This window comes from Podarcis erhardii (assembly GCF_964252035.2).
Source record: "Podarcis erhardii genome assembly, chromosome: 2".
NCBI lineage: Eukaryota > Metazoa > Chordata > Lepidosauria > Squamata > Lacertidae > Podarcis > Podarcis erhardii.
Genome location: NC_138498.1, coordinates 75,190,190 through 75,211,133, shown reverse-complemented (window position 1 = coordinate 75,211,133; position 20,944 = coordinate 75,190,190). Strand labels below are relative to the sequence as shown.

The following is a 20,944-nucleotide window of genomic DNA, read 5'->3' as shown; positions in this document are numbered from 1 at the left end:
TAGCGCTGTGGTGAGCAAAGCACAGCTCCCAAGATTCTTTGGGGAAAGTTGTGTGCTCTGACTAGATCAGCAGCTGAATCGTGATGCAAAGCGGGTGATGGAGCAACATCCTCTACCGCACTGGGGGGTAGTAGGATACCTTAGGGCAGGCATCCCCAAACTCGGCCCTCCAGATGTTTTGGGACTACAACTCCCATCATCCCTATCTAACAGGACAAGTGGTCAGGGATGATGGGAATTGTAGTTCCAAAACAGCTGCAGGGCCAAGTTTGGGGGGTGCCTGCCTTAGGGCAATAGTAGCCAAGCCCTCCATAAGTTGATGGATTCCCACTGGTCAGTGATCAGGGATGAAGGGAGTTGTAGTCAACCAACATCTGGAGGATCACAGGTTAGCTGCCCCTTGTTTAGGGGTGCAGGGCAGGCTGTGCGATCTGCTGTTGCCCTGCCCCAGCTGTCTGTTCTTGAGGTGGCCACCTTACTCCGCCTAATGCTGCTTCAAATCTTGTAGCAACTCTGAAAGCAGGCCCAATCTTCAGTCCATACTGACCTTGTCTTCCAAGAAAAGTTTCACATCGTGACCCAACAAAAATCACTGAATCCAAAACTGCAATAAAAAAATCTGACTGTAGAGCTTTTTGGGTTTAACAGGGTTTTTTATATTATACAATCCAGAGTATTCTAGAATAAGCAACAGTTCTTTAACACAGGACAGATGATAAATATTAATAAATCTTGCATTCTTTAGCTCCCTTCTTTCCCCATATATGCTGGGTTCTGCCGCACTTCATTTCCCTACCAGAAGATGTGCGCCTTTGGAAACTGGGGAATTGTCAGCCATGCATCTCAAACATGTGTTTGGCAAACCTCACAGAAGCTGGACCAACAGCCTGAGACATGCATCTAACTATTCCCAAGTTGCTATTCTTTTACTATTAATAATTTGATTGATTATAACAATAAAAGCAGCTTACAGAGAATTCCATCTGACCACGAAAGTTTCAAAAATATGATCTACACATGCAGTGTGTGATTTAAAAGCTTTTTTTATTTATCTGACTCATCTTGACTCCATGATGACGGGGCTGGACCAATGCTAACAATAAAACATTTAAAGAGAAAAACTTGACAGACAAAAAAAGGGGGGGGACAGGGGAACCTGCATAGGGAATGAATAAGGAATTGACTGGTACATCTCAAGGTAATCTGCAATATATCAGCAAGGATTTCTTACTGATGATAGATTAACAATAGCAAGTAAAATGGCAAGTTGTTGTTGTTCTTGTTTTAAAAAATCTCTACCATAGCTGACTTTGTGCTAATCAGTTGTCTTGGCCTCAAAATTCCTCATTTAGAATATATTAGTATTATCTGATTGCCTCAGACTAGGTTTTAGTGCAGCTCTGATGGTGACCAGTTGTGGACATTTGTGTCAGAATTCCTGAGCTGTAGTACAGTGGTACTTCGGGTTACAAATGCTTCAGGTTACAGACGCTTCAGGTTACAGACTCCACTAACCCAGAAAAAGTACCTCGGGTCAAGAACTTTGCTTTAGGATGAGAACAGAAATTGTGCAGCAGCAGCAGCAGCAGCAGCAGGAGGAGGAGGAGGGCCCATTAGCTAAAGTGGTACCTCAGGTTAAGAACAGTTTCAGGTTAAGAACGGACCTCCAGAACGAATTAAGTTCTTAACCCGAGGTACCACTGTATATAGATTTGTACTTGTATAGGCAGGTTATGACAGCTATTGAACAGAATGCCTCTTCCCAGACCAATCTGCCCCAGATCTGCAGAAGAGGCTCTTTTGGTGGTTCCATGATCCAATGAGATTTGTATTGCAGGGGTCTAGATTGGCTCTATGCCTACAGAATGACTTCCCCTGGTTAAGTGTGTCTCATAATAACATAGTTTTCATGGCATGTGAGGACATACCTCTTTGCCCAGTGTTGGGTGTTGTGTATGTGCCACAGAAGTTCAGTCAAGAGGTTAAGCTCACCGCAGAGTTAGCTTTTACTTGGCAAAACATACACAATACACACACACACACACACACACACTACTAACACTTGCTACAAGAAGTCTTTACTCTCTGAGCCCAGAGAGGGTTCTTTGCTTTCAAAGTCCTTGCTGTGCCAAAGTCCACTAGGCAAGTACTAAGTCCTGCAACTGTCAGAGTTCTCCAAGTTCAGAAGTCTTGCAAGATGTTCAACTTCTATCAGATGAGCTTTTCTTAAAGTCTTCTATGTTTCCAGAGATTTCTTCAACAGTCTTCACAAGTGTCCAACACTCCCCAGCAATTAATACAATAAGCTGAACTCTTTATGGCTACATGCTAGTTTGACCAGCAACTCAGATAAGAGAGTTACAGTAGCATACTTTGTGGGGAAAATCATTTATGCTGACATATGTGGAATTAACCTTTTTGTTGTAGTCTCATTGCTGAGCAACACTGTGCAGAGCTTAGTGGAGTGGGAGGCCAGCCAACCAGAAGAGTCTCTGAGGTGTACTTGCCTGGAGGCAGAGTTGGCATCCAGAGTCAGGTCCAGTCCTAGGGTGGGCGAACAGCAATTCATGTGGTCAGATGGTCCAGGGGTCAGAGAATCCGATGATCTTGGGGTCGGGGTCAAGACAAGCAGGAAACAAGGTCAGGCCAGGAACTACAAGTGTTGTTACCAGCATCTGACTGCTGCTGGAAGCTCTGCTTAAGAAGGCTGAAGCCAGATAGTTCTCAGCAGTGCCTTCACCTCTGAGTCCTTGAAGGCTGATCAGCTGCAGGTGGAGTCAATCTGCCTTCTCCCCCTTCAGGCTGCTGTTCAGCAGGCGAAGCTAACTCCTGGCCCATGACACTTTCCCCCACTTTCCTTAACATTTTGGCGGGATGGGAGATGAGACTCCCTGCTTGCTGTTGCTTTGTGTGGTTTTACACTTTTATTCTGGATTATATTCTTTTAGTTTTATATTGTGTTTAATAGTAGTTGCACCCCTGCTGGCTTCACTTTCACAGATCAGTGCCAGTCAGACAACTGCCAGAGGCAGAACCACCAACAGGGCCTTCCCTGCTGCTCATAGGGCCTGAGATGGCTGGTTTGGGGGCAGTCATTCTACATCTGTGCCATCAGATGCACTTTAGGTTCATGAGAGAGGCTGCACTCTGCATTCCCTTATTCACCAAGATTAGAACTATGAGGGCACCATGGGGAGGGCTTTCATGGGGGCCTGTCACCCACCCTGAGGAATTTTCTTCCCCAAGAAGCACAACCAGCCCCATCAGACTCAGGAATCTCCCTTTGGGAAGTCTGCTTTTTTAAAAAACAAAACATTGGCAGCCTGAGCTTATTTTTAATTGGATTTTGCTTCTGCTGGTTTACCATGTTGTTTATGCTATCTTTTTCAAAGAGGACTGTTCTAATTTTTATGTATCATTTTGGACATTTTGTAAAGAAGCAACTAAAATGTTTTTTTAAAAAAAGAAGAAACACATCGTGTTTTCCCTTGTGCCTTTTCCCACGGTAAACATTAACTTAACTCCATTTAATTAAACAGAATGCAAGCAAGCGTCTTGGTGGCATTTTCACTGTATTTGCCCACTCTAATCAGCTGTGAGATTCCACCAAGTTGCTTGGCTGCATTAGCTCTTTACCCCATGGAAATAATTCCTGGCAAAGGATTTTATTGTGTTGACAAAAGGCACACTTTAGCCTCTCATTGCAGATTGAGTAGGGAGGCTGGTATTGACTTCAAAGGGAAGATGGATCAGGACCCTTAAAATTAAGAATGCCACAGTTTATTCTAGGTAATTGCAGTTGTCATTCAGTGGCCACGTACTTCCTAGGGCATTTATCTTTCTCTTGAAAACTGTTTGCTCCATTTTCTGCTGAATGCTTGGGCACTGTTTACATGTTCCATCTTGGCAGCGACTGCCAGCTTCAAATGTCCCACTTCTTTTGTGCTTTTCCTATTATGGGAACATGGACTCAGGAGGGCAGCCTGGGGGAAGACTGTGATATTAGGAGAAGAGGAGACTGCTGAAAAGAGCACTGTTGCACTCCTGGAAGGCTTCCATAGGCATCTGGTTGACCACTAAGAAAGCAGGCAGTTGAACTAGAAGGGCCTTGGGCCAATCCAGCAGGGCTCTTATGTTCCACAGCTCATTCAGCCCATTACTGTCTACTCTCGCTGACAATGGCTCTCTGAAGTCTTGTGTGGAGGCCTTTCACAGCAATCTGCTCCCTGGTCTTTCAAATGCCACCTATTAAACTTTAGAGCACAAAAATAATGGGCTCTACCACTGAGCTCTGGCCCTTACCTTACCTCTATGCAGAGTCACAAAATTATCTTTATCTGTTTTTGTACCTATCTGCTCATCAGATCATGGAGCTCCTTCCCCAGCGTTGGCACCAGTGTGGCACAGCAGCTAGAGTGCTGGGTTAGTATGTGGTAAACCCGGGTTCAAACTGCCACGAAGTTCACCAAGTAGCCGTGCGTAAGTCTTTCCATCTCACAGAGTTGTGTTCTGAAGTGGAAATACAGCGCTGAGCTCTTTGGAGGAAATGACAGAGTACAAATGTTAACAAGTAAGTGAAAACTGTGTAACAGGTGTATTTGTACCAAGCAAAATGGTGCCTCTGAGCTCTAAGACCAGAAATGAATTGTCCCTCTGGTCTGTGCAGTCTGTTGATTTCAGTAGGTTGGAGCAATGTGTCTGATGCAGCCGTTTCTCATTCCATTTGGGCACTGCAATACGGTTCCATCCTGACCCGGGCCTCATTAAAGAAAAACTTTATGCTGTTGAACGCAGCCTACGTTAACATCCAAAAATCTGACACATAGTTGAAGGGCTGAGAAATCTCCCAGAGGAGCAGACTGGAGGAGGAAGCCTATCCAAGGATCCATAGATTCTGGAGCCAGCAGAGTTTGATGATCTTCATTTGCAGTTGAAATTTCAAAAGTGTTGATGGATTCCAAAGTGAGTTTTCCACTTTTCCTAGTCCCTAGAGAGAGCTCTTTTCATAAGTGTGTCAGAATCATAGAGTTGGAAGGGACAACGAGGGTTATTTAGTCCAACCCCCTGCAAGACAGGAATCTTTTGCCCAATATGGGGCTTGAACCCACGACCCAGAAATTAAGAGTCGCATGCTCTACTAACTGAGTTAATTTACTTTCTCTTTAAAAATACACAATATTTCCTGTATTAGCATTGATTTACCTCTTTAAGAGGGATGCGGGTGGCGCTCTGGGTTAAACCACAGAGCCTAGGACTTGCCGATCAGAAGGTTGGTGGTTCGAATCCCCACGATGTGGTGAGCTCCTGTTGCTCGGTCCCTGCTCCTGCCAACCTAGCAGTTCGAAAGCACGTCAAAGTGCAAGTAGATAAATAGGTACTGCTCCGGCGGGAAGGTAAACGGCGTTTCCGTGCGCTGCTCTGGTTCGCCAGAAGTGGTTTGGTCATGCTGGCCACATGACCCAGAAGCTGTATGCCGGCTCCCTCGGCCAATAAAGTGAGATGAGCCCCGCAACTCCAGAGTTGGCCACGACTGGACCTAATGGTCAGGGGTCCCTTTACCTTTACCTCTTTAAAAAGGGGGGTGGGGAGTAGGTAGCAAAAACAAAACAAAACATCCAGCTCATTTGATGCACATTCCATCCTAGAATTGTAAAGGAGATTCACCTGTTTTTAAACCAACCTTCCTGCATGAAGACTATATAACTAGATTTACTGAATGCCATTTGCTCATTCATTATTATTTTGTCTTTTCTAATTCCCTAGATAACCTGCTTTATCATGGGACCTCACTTCTTCATTGTGTGGGTTATATTCTACTAAATTATCCTCAGAATAGACCCACTGAAATGAATTAATTCTCTACTCCGAGTACGACTAACAATAGCAACAGCCACATACATTTTGAAAATGTGGGTCTGCATAGTAAAACAAAAACAAAACAAAAAGCCCTCCTGTTTATCTCCATCATGGAGATACTGTAATTGAATCGGAGCCTCCATTCCAAGTTGTGTATCTCTGAACAGCTGTCATTTCCTCCCTCTTGCCTGCACACATGAAAGGATGACTGATAACTGAGGCAGCATCCCTCTCTTCCAGCACAGCAGCCAAATGTGTGGGATTGTTAATGAGATCCTCACATCCTGAAGGGAACAGACACCAGTAAACATGGAACAATTTCTTATTGTGCCATCCTTTGTCTTGGTATGTTAAAGAACGCCCACTCGGAAGTGCTAAGGTCTATAAACACCCCCTGGTCTTATTTAGTCCAAGGCAGGCAGTGGCTTTTGTATGTGTGTGTTTCACATTTGGCAACAATGCTCTTCCCAGCAGGACTGGTGGTTCACACTATTGTGTGAGGCCTGATGGCTGCAGGAAGGAGCAAGATCCTTATCAGCCTGAGGGAGTTTACTGAGCAAGTGAGATCATGCTGTCCCCATAAAAACAGAGAGTTGCCTTTTCCAGCCAAAACTGCTGCCGGCTGCAGGAGGATTTGGTTCCTTCTCCAGGCTGTGCCGCAGAAATCCCTTATACATCTCTGCTCCAATCTGCCACACGTGAGGCTGAGAGGTTATGTCTGTGCATACAGGCATTTCTACCCCAAGGAGCTCATTGTCCCTCTACAATTTATCCTCACAGCCATTCTGTGAGGCACATTATTCTGAGAGTGTGTGACTGATCTAAGGTCACCCTACAAGCTTCGTGGTGGCGTGAGGATTAGCAACTTGCAACACTCTACTGAATTGTGGTGTGGCCCCCTTCTTCTCTCTTCTTTAAGCTTCACAGAGAGGTCAGTTGGGGGTCTGAGAGGTGAGTAGCCTTGGAATAAAATCTGCAAGGCCCACCTCCTGACCCTCCCACCCTGCTCCCAATTTTAGTCAAAGCATGGTTTCATCCAATACCTTCTAAGAACAGTGGCTGAGGGAGTCTTGTTGCAAAACGTGAAGGGGCCTTGGTCTCTTTTGAGCTCCCTGTAAATCAAACACTGACCCTATGCGGCCCACTCTGTTCTCTGCCACCTGTACTGGGGCAGGGAGTATTGTTTACCAAAGGGGAGAGGAGGATTTCCAACACATGCTGTGGCCCTACATATGACCAAAGCTTTCCCAAATATAATTGGCTGTAGACTACTGAAACCAAACACAGTTTTTCAGGGAGGCTTTGAATCCCATGGAGAGAGGAGACTGCACACACTTACTATTGCATCTCCATCACAAGAGTTGGCTCATGAATGACTTCAGTATCATCATCCTCACCACCCCTCAGGATTCAGTGATGTGCTTAAATGGACAAAGCAAGGATGCTAATGTCCTCTTAAGGTATAAGTAATCTGAGGCACATGTTACTGAATATGCTGAATATTTATCCAGTTAAAACAGAGATCCATCTAGTCCAGTTTTCTTTGTAAAATAAAATAAAATAAAATAAAATCCAGCAGCCAGATGGGTGGCCTACGAGAGATCAGGGTTCAGTGGTGGGCTAGTCTTATCCTCTAACCATCCCTGCTCTACTACACTTATCTTGCTAGATGCAAACTCCTTTTTGGACTAATCTTGTTCAGTGCACTTAATCATGTATGACTTCCAGGAGCTAGCATGTGAAAAATCTTCCGCCTGGAAGAGCCCTTGAAAGTAGAGACATTGAGACCCACAAAATGAGTTAAAATATTGAGTGAGGAAAAGGAAATGGAGATGAATGATGAAAATCATTCCACCCTCTTGGAATCCATGTCTGAAAGGGTTCCAGCATCTCTTCCTGTCTCCACCAGGTCCCTGTTAAGGAATCTCCTAATGACATTTTCCCGTCTTTGTGGTTTTGCGTAGTGCTAATTGAATATTGAACACAGCTTCATTCTAACCACAACCTGGCTTCTGGCAATTGCCTTCCAACTTACAAAGAAGCTGATATTGGAGTGTTTAATGCGAACAGAGAGTAATCCTATCATTCAGTGTACCCTCAAGGAACTTGCCTTATATTGACTCAGATCTTTGGTCTATCTAGCTCAAGTGTTGTCTACATCAGAGGTGGGGAACCTGTGACTACCCTGAGAATGGCCATGCAGACTGCCCTCCTCCAGGATTCTTGCCTGGCACCAAATTGAATGAATCTTCTTGTTATTCACATCGACCTCTCAGCCAGTTTCTGATACCCAAGCTCATCTTAGCGGCTGGTTTTAAATCATTGTTACTGCTGCTCTTAATCCTTTGGTGGTTGTTTTATTTGGTATATTAACTGTAATTTATCTCAGTGGGTTTTAGAATTTGATGGAACCCACCCTGGAAATCTATTATCTGAAAAGATGGTGAATCTAATAACACATAGTGGACTAAAAAGAAGTTATTTCTGGCAACCTGGCCCTAAGCACGTTTCCCCGGAAGTCTCACTAAGTTTAATGGGGCTTACTTTGGGGGAAAGCAAACTTCAGGCAGCAGATCCTAAATGTACCCACTTGCACATTCCAGTGAAATCAATAGAATTTGACACCAAATAGGTGCTTAGGATCATGTTGTTAGGTTTCTGGAAAAACTTGGTGCCCTTTAACACTTAGAAGCACTGAGCAATAATTTAGTCTGGCAAAAAGGTGTGGTAGGATTCAGTACTCTTGTATGAAGCATCTGAATGACGGGATTTTATCCTGCTTTGTTCACTGAGGTGAATGACCGCACACAAGTTTGAGAAGTCAAGGCAAATGGGGAGACCCGAGTCTAGTGCACAGGAAAGGTCTAAATCATGTTCATACACAGGCTGTGAAATCCACTCTCTGCGATCTCCCACTATTTGTTATTTTACCTCATGTCATGCTCACTTTCCACTTTGTAGGCCTTTTGCAAAAATAAACTCCATGTAATTATATTCCAGCAGATGCAGGAAAGAAGTTCATTGTCTGCCTGTCTTCTCCCTTCACACACCCAGCTTCAAAGACCTGATGGCACATTAGCTCATGGGACTGTAGCTGGAGAAGGCAAAGATCATAAAGGCTGTCTGCTTTCTGAGAGAGTTTTCTTGACAGAGGATGTATCAGATGTCAAGTATATGCTCTACACACAAGGCTTAAAAACTCCAATCTCTCCCCCCCCCATAATAATAGTATTGCCTATAAGTCATTTTAATGTCTTGGGAATCTTTACATGCTTAATAGTTTAGCTTTCCATATCCCCTCAATATGCTCCAATCAAAAGATAATTTGCCTTAAATTGCTCTGAGGCAAAAGGGTGGGGGGAATTGTTTTTTTCCTAACTTCTCACAACAAATCCATAGTTGTGCAAGACATAGGGTCCCATTCACATTAAAAGTGAGGCAAAATATTATTAAACCATCCACTTGAGTGGGTAATTGTTAGTAACTACAGCAATCATGAATGGACAAGTGAATAAATGGACAGATCTCATATGAAGGGGCAATGGAAATTGTTAAATTGTCCAGAACAGTTTGGAAGCCAAATATGAAGCACATATAGTCCAATACACTCTTATTACTAATAATGACTGAAAAGCAGTGCATTATTATCTCCCTCCCTCGACAGCTACCTCACAAGAGTCACAGCAGCAGCAAATCAAATATAAACCCAAAAGTTGGCCTGCAAAAGTTCCAACTTCATACATATTATTAATCCTCAGACACAAGAAAGGTGTGTTTAAAGTGCTTGCAGAAAGCAAGATGCATTTGTTAAAGTTATTATCCCCAATCACTTTTCACACCACCGGGTTGTATTCAACTTTTACCCAGAGTAGACCCTCGGCCATGGAGAGACAGCTGCCAGTGTTGTTTTGTTTACTCCAACCAATAGCCCACCCTGCTTTGTATGCACTTAGAACTAGTTTGCTGACACCCCCCCCCCTCCTGTGGCATTCACAGGGTCCGTACTTGTCCTCAGTGAACTGTACCTCCTCCTGAGACCAAATGCTGTATTTCCAAAGATGAACCACAGTTACTTCCCTCCATTTAATTGGGATCCCAGCAGATACACTGCACTGCATGCCATTTCCACACTGCTCTGAATGGGTCATATGGAGTGAAAGGACTATTTGACCCTAATATTTATCCCTAAACCAGGCTTAGAAAACAGGCCTTTCCTCTTGTCCTGACACAAAAGATGGGGCTCAAGGAAGTATGAGCTTTGCCTCATGACATGCACAGATACAATGACATTCCTGGAAGGAACATTTTTCTCTTCCCGTGTCCAAGCTAGGAATACCAAAGCCACCCTTTCACCAATAAGTCTTTGCTGCACAGAAAGTTGAGAGACATCTTTTGAATGGGACTCTGGTGATGCATGAAAAGTGTTTTGAACACAGAACAAAGCACACACTCAATTTGCAATGGGCAATTAGAGGACATTCGAGGAGGAACTCAATGCCATTCTGTTATCCCATCCTTCTTCATCCCACCATAAATCCTGGGACACGTAAGACACATCAGTGCCAATTCCACTGACTTCAGAACCAAACATTATTAAGAGAGAGAACTCAGCTGCTGCACCGTAACAATACAAGCTGCATTAGGAAATATTTGTATTATGTTGAAGTATACTTACCATTAATTTTGCCTTTATCACAGATGTTTTCTCTTTTTTATTCATCAGCAACTGCTCCCTAATCCTTCCTAATAATGCTTCCCATGTCTTATTTGCTACTTGTTGTATTATCATCCCATCTCTTGATCCCTAACTTGACCTATCTGAATTTAACTGCCTTCAATGTGCACAAGGGTACTGCAGCTCTGAGGACTTTTAAACTCCGGTCGCAAAGGAGAGGTAGAACCTGGGCTTGGTAGACAGAACTTCTTGTTTCTCCCTGCCTTGATGGGCATCTTTTGGCATGAAAGGTTGATGCAATTGTTCTACCTGCCAAATTCTGGTGGATCCCTTTCATGTAAATGACATCTTTTAAAATCAGCATGCACTATACCAAATATTCATTTGCTGTACCGGAGACTGATGGAAGTGGATTTCAAACTGAGACTGTGTATACACCAGGATGTTAATGTGCATAGTATATAAAACAATTGGTGTTTTGCCATTTTTATTGGTTTTTGAGAAGCGCGCGTTTATCCCAGTTTTGTATGCTGAAACATCATGACATCAGCAAGTCACAAGGAAAGTATGCCAGTCCCTGAGCTGATCTATCACAAGTCCAGGTGAGCAGAGATAACACAGTTAACTCTGAATGTTTGCCCGGAGACCACTGCACAAACCCTGACTTACACCTCTTCAGGGCAAGAGGTGGGTACTGCTTCCTAGGAAAGTTCATCCAGTCCAGTGTTACAACTGCACACTGTCTGGAGACAGCCAGAAAGGGGGGTGGGACAGATGACATTGGGTGGTATTCAACCAAGTTTTACTGAATACCACCCGATGGTCTTTATCTGCCCATTTATTACCAAACTGACTGTGTCAATAGTGCTTTCTCCAGAAACTGGTCACTGAGAGGACATCTTATTTCAGGAGGCGTCTGTTCACTGCTAACCTTTCTAATCTCTTCAAAAAACCATAGATAGTTGAGCTTTATTTTCTGGCCCCTCGACACATGCATTGTTCGATGTGTTTGGAGAAAACAATCAACTTTTGACTGTACAATGAGTGACATTGTAGGAAGAAGTTTTAGCAATAAACTTCAGTCCTGGGCACAGCTTGCTATGAGTCCCATTCATTGTGCAGCTGTACAGTGAATCACTGAAAACAAAAGAGAAAAGACTTGCCCCCAAGCCTGAGCTTGCTGCATAAGGGTTTAATTTATTTGTTGAACAAACTGGTGGTTTTCATTCAGCTGTTGGCGCTTAATCAGTTTCATCTAGGGGATCAACACAGCCTCAGAGATACAGGAATGAAAGACGGAGAGCACTTAAAGCCAAAGTTCTGACACAGGCTTGAAGAGATGTTGCGTGGCCCAGCGAATGCAGCTAAGAATGCTCAAAAGACACAGGTGGGAAAGATGTAAGTCTGCTCTGGGTGGTATGAGGCAGCCTGCAAAATTCACGTATGTACAACTGAGGGCCAAGCTACGTGTTACATGGCTGCAGCCACGTATAAATATTAGCCTGGTGGCTTCTCCTCAGCTCCAACACACTCCTGGAAGGGGACACATAGTGCAGGAAGGAGGCAGGTGGAAGGATGTGCTTAACTCCTCTCCTGCCACTCACTTCCCGCCCTGAAAGCCCCAGCCTTGTAACTGAGTAGTAGCAGGCTAATGTTGTAGTGCAGCTGCAACATAACGTTTTCTTTGGCCTATAAATTCCCGTTGAGCCTCTTTTTGCACTATTAGTGTTAACATCAAGACTGTTGGTCAAGCAGAAGAGAGCCACTGGCAAGGTGAATTAGCATTCTGGTCAATGTAGGCTTTGCATTCACAAATGACCACATTAAGCCGCATCAGTTAAAATTCCCCAAAAGTTTTAGACTGCTTCCTGCCTCTGGACAGATGAAATCCCTAAGATTGACAAACAGAATTTGCCTCACTACCACCAAAGAACAATTACAATCCATAGCTCATTCCTTATCTATTTTTGCTGGGGGTAGGTGGGATCCCACTGGAATCCGCATCCGCTCTCTTCAGAGAGGCGATTTTTGTCACATGTTGCGTGCAGCTGAATGTGCCTGTCACTTGTCACCTGCAGGAGAGACCTGCCTGCCTCCATCCTGCCCGTTCCCAGCAGGAACTCACCACTATTCCCACCCAGACTTCTAAGCAGAGTGCTGTTGGCTTGTCTTCCGGTACTTCTGCTGATGGTTTTCCTTTGCCACGTGGTTAGATCCTCAGCCCTTATGTCTCTGCATTTTGTGGCTCAGTCATATTGAACATTGGGGGCAGCAACTGAATATACACAACAACTGCATGGAGAGAGTAGTGTCTTCAAGCCGACCCACACCTTCCCAGACCTGATACCAACCAACCAACCCCCCAAGGTGCAACTGAAATACATCAAGACAGGGTAGGAAGGAAATGGGTCTGGTGTTTGAGTCCTTGTCTCCAATGCAAGTGATAGAGGGAAGTGATGTGCTTCCAGCAAGGAATGTCTCCAGGCTCAGCTGATCAGCAAGGCGGCCCCTTCCAAAAGGACAAGTTCCTATCATAAGGACAGTTCCTAGAGGGGCTGATTTTCATTCTCGAGGAGGAAGGTTGGTCCATGCCGACATTCCTCCTCTCATGTTCTCCTCCTGCCATGTGTCGGCTCCCTTTCCACTTATGTGGCAGCCGCTTGCCTAGGGACCCGGTTCCTCTCTCCGTGCTGCTTGCCCCTTCCCTTTTTGCCACTATCCAGCATGTTCTTGCTCTTGGGGGGCCTGCCTTTGTGCCGCAGCTGGCGGTCTCCGCACCACACGCGCTCACAGTACTCCTCTACCCGGTGCAAGTTGGAATAGCCGATGAGGTGCATGATGTCCTTGAACCACATCCTTTGCCCATGCAGCATGCGGGGATCAGGCCCCCGGCACAGCGGGCGAGGCGGCTCCTCCTCCTGCTCCCGCTGAAAGACCTGCTCCAGCTGCTCACTCTCGATCACCTCCAACATGATTTTGGTGACAGTCTGAGTGAAGCCATGCTCCTGAGCCTTGCAGTAATATGTTCCCGCATCCTGGCGGAAAAGCTTCCGGAAGAGCAGTCCTTGCTCTGTCCTCATGATCCTATCATCTGTTTTCACCTGGAGAAAAAGGGTTAAGGGAAAAGAAATGGAGCAGGAGGTTAGATTCTGGGTGGTGGTGCCCTGTAGCTTACTAAAGCAGGGGTGCCATCATGGAATGACTTCAGGGTTTCCTCAGTAGAAATGGGCAGGAGGGCACATTTTGAAGTAATACACAACACTATGGAAAGGAGTCTAAAATTACAGATCTCCACCTCTGTATTCAAGGCATTTCAGGGAATCAAGAGAAAGGGTTGCCAGTATTTTTCTGAAGTTCATAGTGGCACTGCTGTCATCAAGTAGATCCCTGCAGTAATGGGTGCAAAATTACATCTTCCCCAAAAATTCCATGATTGCTGAAGAATGAGACAAGGGTTGGTGGCAGTTGGGGGAGTTGCTGTGAAGCCCAGAGGAGGAGAGTCAGTACAATTCCGATGTTTTCTTCCATTGCTCTTTGAGCTAAAGTTCATTTACTTCTGTATTATTATCTCCTGAAACAGCCTATCAAGCTGCAAGCCTCCTTTCATATGGAGCAGGCAGGATTGTCCCAGCCTGGAGTCCTGCCTCCTGCTAAGGAATACAAGTCCCAGCTGTTCTCCTGTCATTGTCTCAAGCTTGCACAACATTGCACTTGTCAGATTCCCTCAACACAGGCTGAGATTGGATGTACAAACATTTTCTGTAAAGAAACCAACTCTTCTCATCTTATCACTTTCCCCATCCATACAGCCTCCCTGTCTCTGCCTATCCCTTCTTGGCAATTAAGCTGTAACTGTCTCTGGGGGTCTCATTCCTATGCGATAAGCAACCAACACCCTTTTCAGGGAAGCAGCACTTGCCGGAGCTAATTCCTTCACCCAGGAGGACCACCTAAACTACTAGATGGATAAGCTTCATTTGCTTTTTTTTAAGTGCATGAAGAAATGACATAACAGGCTCAGTCTTTATGAAGCCTTTGTTCTCCTCTGAACATCCTTCACCTGTAAAACCATTCCGGGCAGGTCCTATGACACAAGCCTTGCCTCCAAATGGTTCTGCATTCAAAGTCTACACTGAAAAAATAGGGTGGAGGCGCATAAGAATCCATTTAATGTTTTCCTCCTCCCCCCCCCCTTACGATGGAATAATTTGTATTTATTTGTCTTACATACAGAACAAGGAACCAAGCAGGAACGACGCATTCCAATGCTCTGTGTGGTCCTTTAACAAAGCTATGGGGTTTGGAGGGAGGTAGGAGAGAGTCTTGACACCACTTTGCTCTCTTTATGACACCAGAGCTGTCCTTATTAGCAATTGCCAGTCTTGGACTGGAACTTACCAGCTGTGTTTACTGGCCAGCCCAGCCTTCAACTGCCCCTTTTGCTCCAGAGAGTTCCCCTTCAGAAACCCCACACTATTATCACATCTTTCTCAGCCCTGGGAATTAGACTAGCCTGCTAACTCTGGGAAGAGAGAGGCGAGACCTCACACAGTAGGAGCGTGGGCTTCTCCATTTTCCGTTTAATTCAAGAATTCCTAGCGGAGATCCATGCAGCAGGCAAGGCTAAGAAACCAAATGAGGAAAGGTTAAAGAAGTGAGGCGAGGGTCTAGAGGGGGGGAAAGCACGTGAGATGACAGGGGCCAGATGGAAGTACAAAGAAAGGGCCCTCTGGAATCTGTTGACCTCTGAGCAGGAGGTGTCTGTATTAACTGGATGTGACACAGGCCAGCTCCTCCTTGGTGGCACTCCAGATGAATATGCGTGGTCATCTGTATTCTGTGGAACTAAACAGGTGTACTTCCCTTCCGCTCCTCCCAGCCTGTGTGTGTGTAACTGAGATCAAATCTGAATAGAGAATGTGTGGCTTCTAAGTGAGATCCAGTTCAAATGTAGACAAGATCCAAGTTAGGCATAGACAAAGCCTTTCTACACATTACCCAGAGTGGCTGGAGAGAGGGTGGAATTCTGAACTGCACCACTACAGACTGCAGTGAGGGAGCATATCTTTGAATGCTTTCTCCCATTAAAAGAAAACAAAACAAAAACCACCCACAGGCTGCAAACACCACAGGCAGAAGTTTTGTATATCCCTCTACCTGAAGGACTAGTTTGCACATAAAAGGAACCGTTTGTGGGGGAAGCATTTAAGTGGGGGGAGGGGAGATACATGCCCTACTTGCAGCCTGAAGTGGTACCTATGCAAAATTCTTCCACCTCAGTCTCCCAGCTCATTCTGTGTAATGGGTAGAATGGGATTGGGTATTTACTTGTTTAAATTGTTTATATTTATTAGCACATTTTCATGGCAGAAAAAAGCTTTAACCGTTGAATTCACAGTGGTAGTGAACACCCCCCCCCCAAAAAAAGCAGGAAGAACAAGGTTAGAATTTGAATGCATTTAGCGATATATTTTTTTTATTTAAAAAAATCCTATTGAAAAGGAAGCAAAAGCATTGAGAAAGTGAAGAACGGGACTGGCCTCACCTCATCTCTTAACTCTTCTGGAGACCTGTGTACAAACCATTGCACCGCAGCCTGGGGTGATTTTGGGATGCACTCCAAGAAGGTGCTGTTGTGTTCCGTCCCATAGACCACCTTCTCCTCCGTGCTGTCGAAATCATCCACTATGGAAACAGGAGGGTGCCCATATCAGAGACTGCTAGCTGAGCAGAAAGAGCCCATCTCCTTGCAGAGGGCCACGGCTTGCGTAACAGGGCAGAATACTGCAGCTGAACATGGGGAGGGGTTGGGGGCTGGGTTTAAAGCCTTGCTGAGCCAGGGACTTGTTGTGTGGCTCTTTGGCACAGAGAGGTTTGTCACATGCAAGCAAAAGCTTCACCTGTACACCTGGGGACACTAAAAGAATTATTTTTTTCTAAGTGCATGAAGGCTCCTCTGAGGCACATCTGTGATAACATAATGAAAGCCTCAGCTAATGCTAGCTGCCCAAACTGTTGCCATTTTCACCACCACCCTGTGTTTTCAAGGGCTGTGGATATGGCTTATGACAATGCCCTCGTTAAGAATCCTTGAGACTGGCAAGCCTGGTGTTTTAAAACTTCCCTGTAAGTGTCTGGAATAGCAGACATCATATCAGGATGCCCTGCCAGCCATGTCCCACACCAGCACCATTTTTTCCTGTCTGGCAGTAAAACATTAGCCCTCTCCACCAGACTTCTCATCTATTAGAGGTGACTGTCTTCAGCATTCCCTACTTACAGGGACTCTTCCTCATTGGCCCCTCTGGCTTTTAGTTGCAAATAAGAATCACCCAAATTAAACATCATAGAACACAAACTGGCATAGTTTCTTCTTATGTTTTTGCTACAGTTGCAGTTTTAAAAATAAAACATGGCATCTTGCCCATAGTCCTTCATCATGTGATCATCTATGTTAGCTTCAACAATCTGATTTAGAGTTTTAATTTTCTGTCCTGGCACATATTTCATGTTTATCCTACTCACACCCCCACAGCATCACCTTTTTACACTTCTCTTAACTGAATTCCTGGGCTGGACTGCTTTCTTGTAACACTCAAGCAATGCTTGCCCCCACCAGCTTGCTTAGAACACCTGCCTACATTATTAGATTCTAGGCCATGGGAGATTGGGAGGGGGGTGGAGCTGAAGCTACCTGAAGTAGGGGACTGGGAGATTGGCTGGAAGAGAGGCAGTGTACTGTAGTGGTTAGAGTTTTGGACTAAGACCTAGGAGACCCCAGGACTTAAATCCCACTCAGCCATGAAATTCACTAGGTGACCTTGGGCCAATCACTTGCTCTCAGCCTAACATGGTTTTTGCGGGGATTAAATGAGGAGAGGGAGAACCATGTATGCCACCTTGAGCTCCCTGGAGAAAAGGGTGGGATAGAAATGCAAAATAAATGAAATGAAATGAGTAAGTATACCTCCTCCCAAATAAATAGACGGTAATTTTGTGAGACTCTCATGGCCTCTGATCTAATGAGCACGTTGTGGCAAAAAAAGAGAGCAACACAACAGCAAACATATTGCCACTGGGCTACCCTACTCAGCTTGCACTGCAACAGACTGTATTGCGTACACAGCTGCCCCATTCTCTTCACAGCCCACAGCTACTGGTCTGGGTATGTATCTCGCATGTTTCCTCACCTGTCAAGTTTTGATCCAGGCACTGGTGCATGGGGTTCCCATTCCGGATGTCCTGCCGACGAAAACGGCGCTTGCCTGATGCCTGATACCTGGTGCAGGTGAGGCCATCCCAGGCACAGTAAGGGTCCCGTGCTAGGCAGCACTCCGCACAGGCTGTCCCGTACGTCTCACACTGATGCAGTTTCACTTGGGCAACTCCCACCCGGGAGCCTACATACAACATTTGCTGTCGAAACAAAGGAGGCTAGGTGAGTTGGAGTAGTACTAAACTGCAGAGTCCTTACTCTCCAACCAACATTTTCAACAGCATTCCTATGAGAGCTAAGGGAGCAAACCCTTGCAGTGTAGCTTTGATGCACTCCTTTCTCTCCAGAAGAAGTTCATCTCCTGCACCCAGTAGAACAGCCTTTGCCAACCTGGTACCCTCCAGATATTTTGGACTGCAGGTTGGCAAACAGAAACTTGGGCTGCAATTGGAGCCAATTGCCTGAAGACAATATTGCCTGAAGACAATTCTCCATAAAAGCTACTCTTTTCAAATTCACTACTGGGACACTAGAGAATAATTAGGCTAAGATTTGCCTGAACTAAATCTAAAGCAACCAGGGGATTGCAAAACAGGCTGACAGTTCTAGATACAATATCCAGGTGAGAGAGCAAGACAAGGAATGTTGCAGGTCACGACAGAAGTACGCTGTCAGGTATACAGGGAGTGAAAGGCAGCCTTTCAAGTTACAAGGAGTAAAGAGGGACGCGTGTGCTGCATGCTTGGACTCTAATGCAGCGAGATTTATGGGAAATGGCGAAGGGTAGGAAAGCTCTCACCAGTTCTGCTAGCTTTCCTGGGAACTAAATAATAGATGAAGATTAAAGTCCGGGGGTGGGTCTATTTACAGATCTAAACAAACATTACAGAAGTAGAGGAATTTTATCTGTTTGGACTCCCCCCCCCCCAAAAAAAAAAGTTCAGGTGGTGAACAAGGTCAAAGAGCAAGCAAAATGTACATGACTGAGGTTCTGCATGGCAGGATTGTTCTAAAATAAGGACCTTGCAGTTTATGAATGATCCAAGTGTTTAACAGAGCGGAATTATTTTGCATTGACCCTTGGGTTGCTGTCCTGGTATAGCAGAGTCTAAAACTGAAGTCCATCTTTGTAGTGAAACATGCTTATTTCTGTTCAGCCTTGTTAATGAGAACCCTACGAGTATCTCCAGAAGTGTCCCACCCACCTCACCTGCCAATACATGATGCCTCCTACACACATAATGTATGGCTGTGAATGAACCTTGCACCTAGGTGTGAATTGAGGGTCAAAACAGAAATCAGATGGGGAATCTGTGATTGGATCTCCTGGGATCAAAACAAACAAACCTTTATTATAAAGCTGCTGCAGGGGTCTTTGGTCTTTAATAGATAGGGTTTTATTTTTATAAAATTGCTGGATTGCCACCACCAGAGCCTGCAGTAGCCAATGGCTTGGCCAGCATTTCTAAGGCATTCTTGCACAGTGGCTTCTCCACCACCACACCTGTACTTTAAAGAAGTAATTCATTACTCACTCGCTTGACAGATATTTCCATCTCAGTAATAGGGACTGGTGCCTGAAGGGAGAAAAAGAAACGGCCTCTCAGGTAAAACATGCCGCAGAACTGATCCCTGCCCCAATACCCCACAACTGCACATTTCTGTCCTGCATTTCCTACAGACATATAGGGTCATTCAGCTCCCCGCTATTCTCACACAAAAACAAAGGCACATGGACCCGCACAAACAGAAAGACAAATAAATTGTTCAGGATTAGAGCTTTAGTAATATTGAAATGCCATGTCCTATGACATATGGCATAAGATAAGAAGGACAGTCCGTATGGAAACTGGACTATAACAAATATACTTCTTCTGTGACATGAGCACAAAATTAGACAGGTAATATCTGCTAGTACACAAATATGCATCCATGAATGTGCAAGAGAGGTATATCCAGTGCTATTTTTCTAGCAAAAGAGGTGCGAGAACTCACCATGAACACCTCCCTTGTTCTCTTAGAATGGCAATGGCGCCCACCCGAGAGGTGCTGAAACTGAGTTTCCGTGAGTTCCCACTAAAAAAAAGCCCTGGATACATCCAATCTACACGTGAACAAAGAAGAATACTTAGCTAATTACATGTCTGTGTAATACAGTCACGACTGGCATATCTGTTCCGGGATCAGGTTGTACACGTTGCCTTCTTCTTCTTTTTTTACCTCACCTTAAATACTTGAAGCTCCTCCAAAATTACTTCTTCGGCTGCTGCAAAGTTCCCTCTCTGAAGGGCTATAACCTTCAGTACAGAGCCAGCATCTAGGAAGCAGCAAAGGGAGAACTGTGAAACAAAGGCAACTACCTCTGTGGCCACCAGGCATTCTGTCAGAGGCAAAAGCCTGCTCCTCTTTGACCACTGATCTCTACCACGGACAGAAACTTGCAAAGAAAGACAGCTTGTCCTTGGGGACCATGTTATTCCCACAGAAAGCACTTATAAAAGACACAAAGAAAGCTGCTATTGGAAGTCGAGAGAGGGCTGGGATTTGACTCCAATTTACACCACTGACTGCATGTGTGATCATGGATGTCTTCTTCACTTCTCCTGTTTATGAGCTATTTTGTGCTAGTTTAAGGGAAATTGTTTCTCAGCTGAGAGAGGGGTAGCTTCATTGGCTCACTGGAACAAGATGAAAGAGGAGAGCCCCTTCAAAAGTATTCTGCCCTCTTCTTCCCCCACCTTGGTTTTTCAAGGAACTTTTCAACTCCTTGCATCTAGTCAAGTAGGTACTTTGTCTCGCCTAAGAATGGAGTGTATCACAACATGGATACAGAAAGAATGCTTATTGATACAGTGGCCTAGGACAGAACAATAATGGATAAATGCTAAATGTAAGTTCCAAAACAGCAATCACCTACAAAGAGTAAATGTGGGTGGAAACTGAGGAAAACGAGAAGCTGGCAAGCTTCAAGAGTCATTCTGTAAGACAGCAGGAAACTTTGCTGAGGCCCCCGGGGTTTCAGCTCATATACAAAAAGCTTTAATTTGATCCAGGGATCACAAATGCTTAGTTGGCCCCAAACCTGGTTTTCCATACCCAAGCTCAGCCTCAGAGCATGCAAAATTCCAAGAGATTGCCTCTAATATTCATTTCCACATTGACAGGTGCCCACCCCCAACATCACCAAGCCCTAATGC

At 44.9% G+C, this 20,944-nt stretch overlaps 1 protein-coding gene and 1 long non-coding RNA gene across 4 annotated transcripts in view; one reads left to right on the top strand and one right to left on the bottom strand.

Annotated features, from left to right (window-relative positions):
- The first annotated feature begins 695 nt into the window (after positions 1 to 695).
- On the top strand, positions 696 to 11,582 carry LOC309335496. The gene is made up of 3 exons (XR_014153543.1): positions 696 to 1,198; positions 4,365 to 4,570; positions 8,857 to 11,582. It is a non-coding gene; the product is annotated as an uncharacterized lncRNA (long non-coding RNA).
- Positions 11,583 to 11,708: 126 nt separating this feature from the next.
- SEMA3G (semaphorin 3G) overlaps positions 11,709 to 20,944 on the bottom strand; it is a 76,857-nt gene continuing 67,621 nt past the window's right edge. For all 3 annotated transcript variants that reach the window (XM_081850548.1, XM_081850550.1, XM_081850549.1), the window contains 5 exons: positions 19,973 to 20,064; positions 19,283 to 19,324; positions 17,722 to 17,947; positions 16,077 to 16,216; positions 11,709 to 13,632 (listed from right to left, as the gene is read on the bottom strand). In XM_081850548.1, the coding sequence (XP_081706674.1) occupies positions 13,177 to 13,632; positions 16,077 to 16,216; positions 17,722 to 17,947; positions 19,283 to 19,324; positions 19,973 to 20,064 (956 nt within the window). In that variant the 3' untranslated portion in view covers positions 11,709 to 13,176. The remainder of the gene's footprint in view (positions 13,633 to 16,076; positions 16,217 to 17,721; positions 17,948 to 19,282; positions 19,325 to 19,972; positions 20,065 to 20,944) is intronic.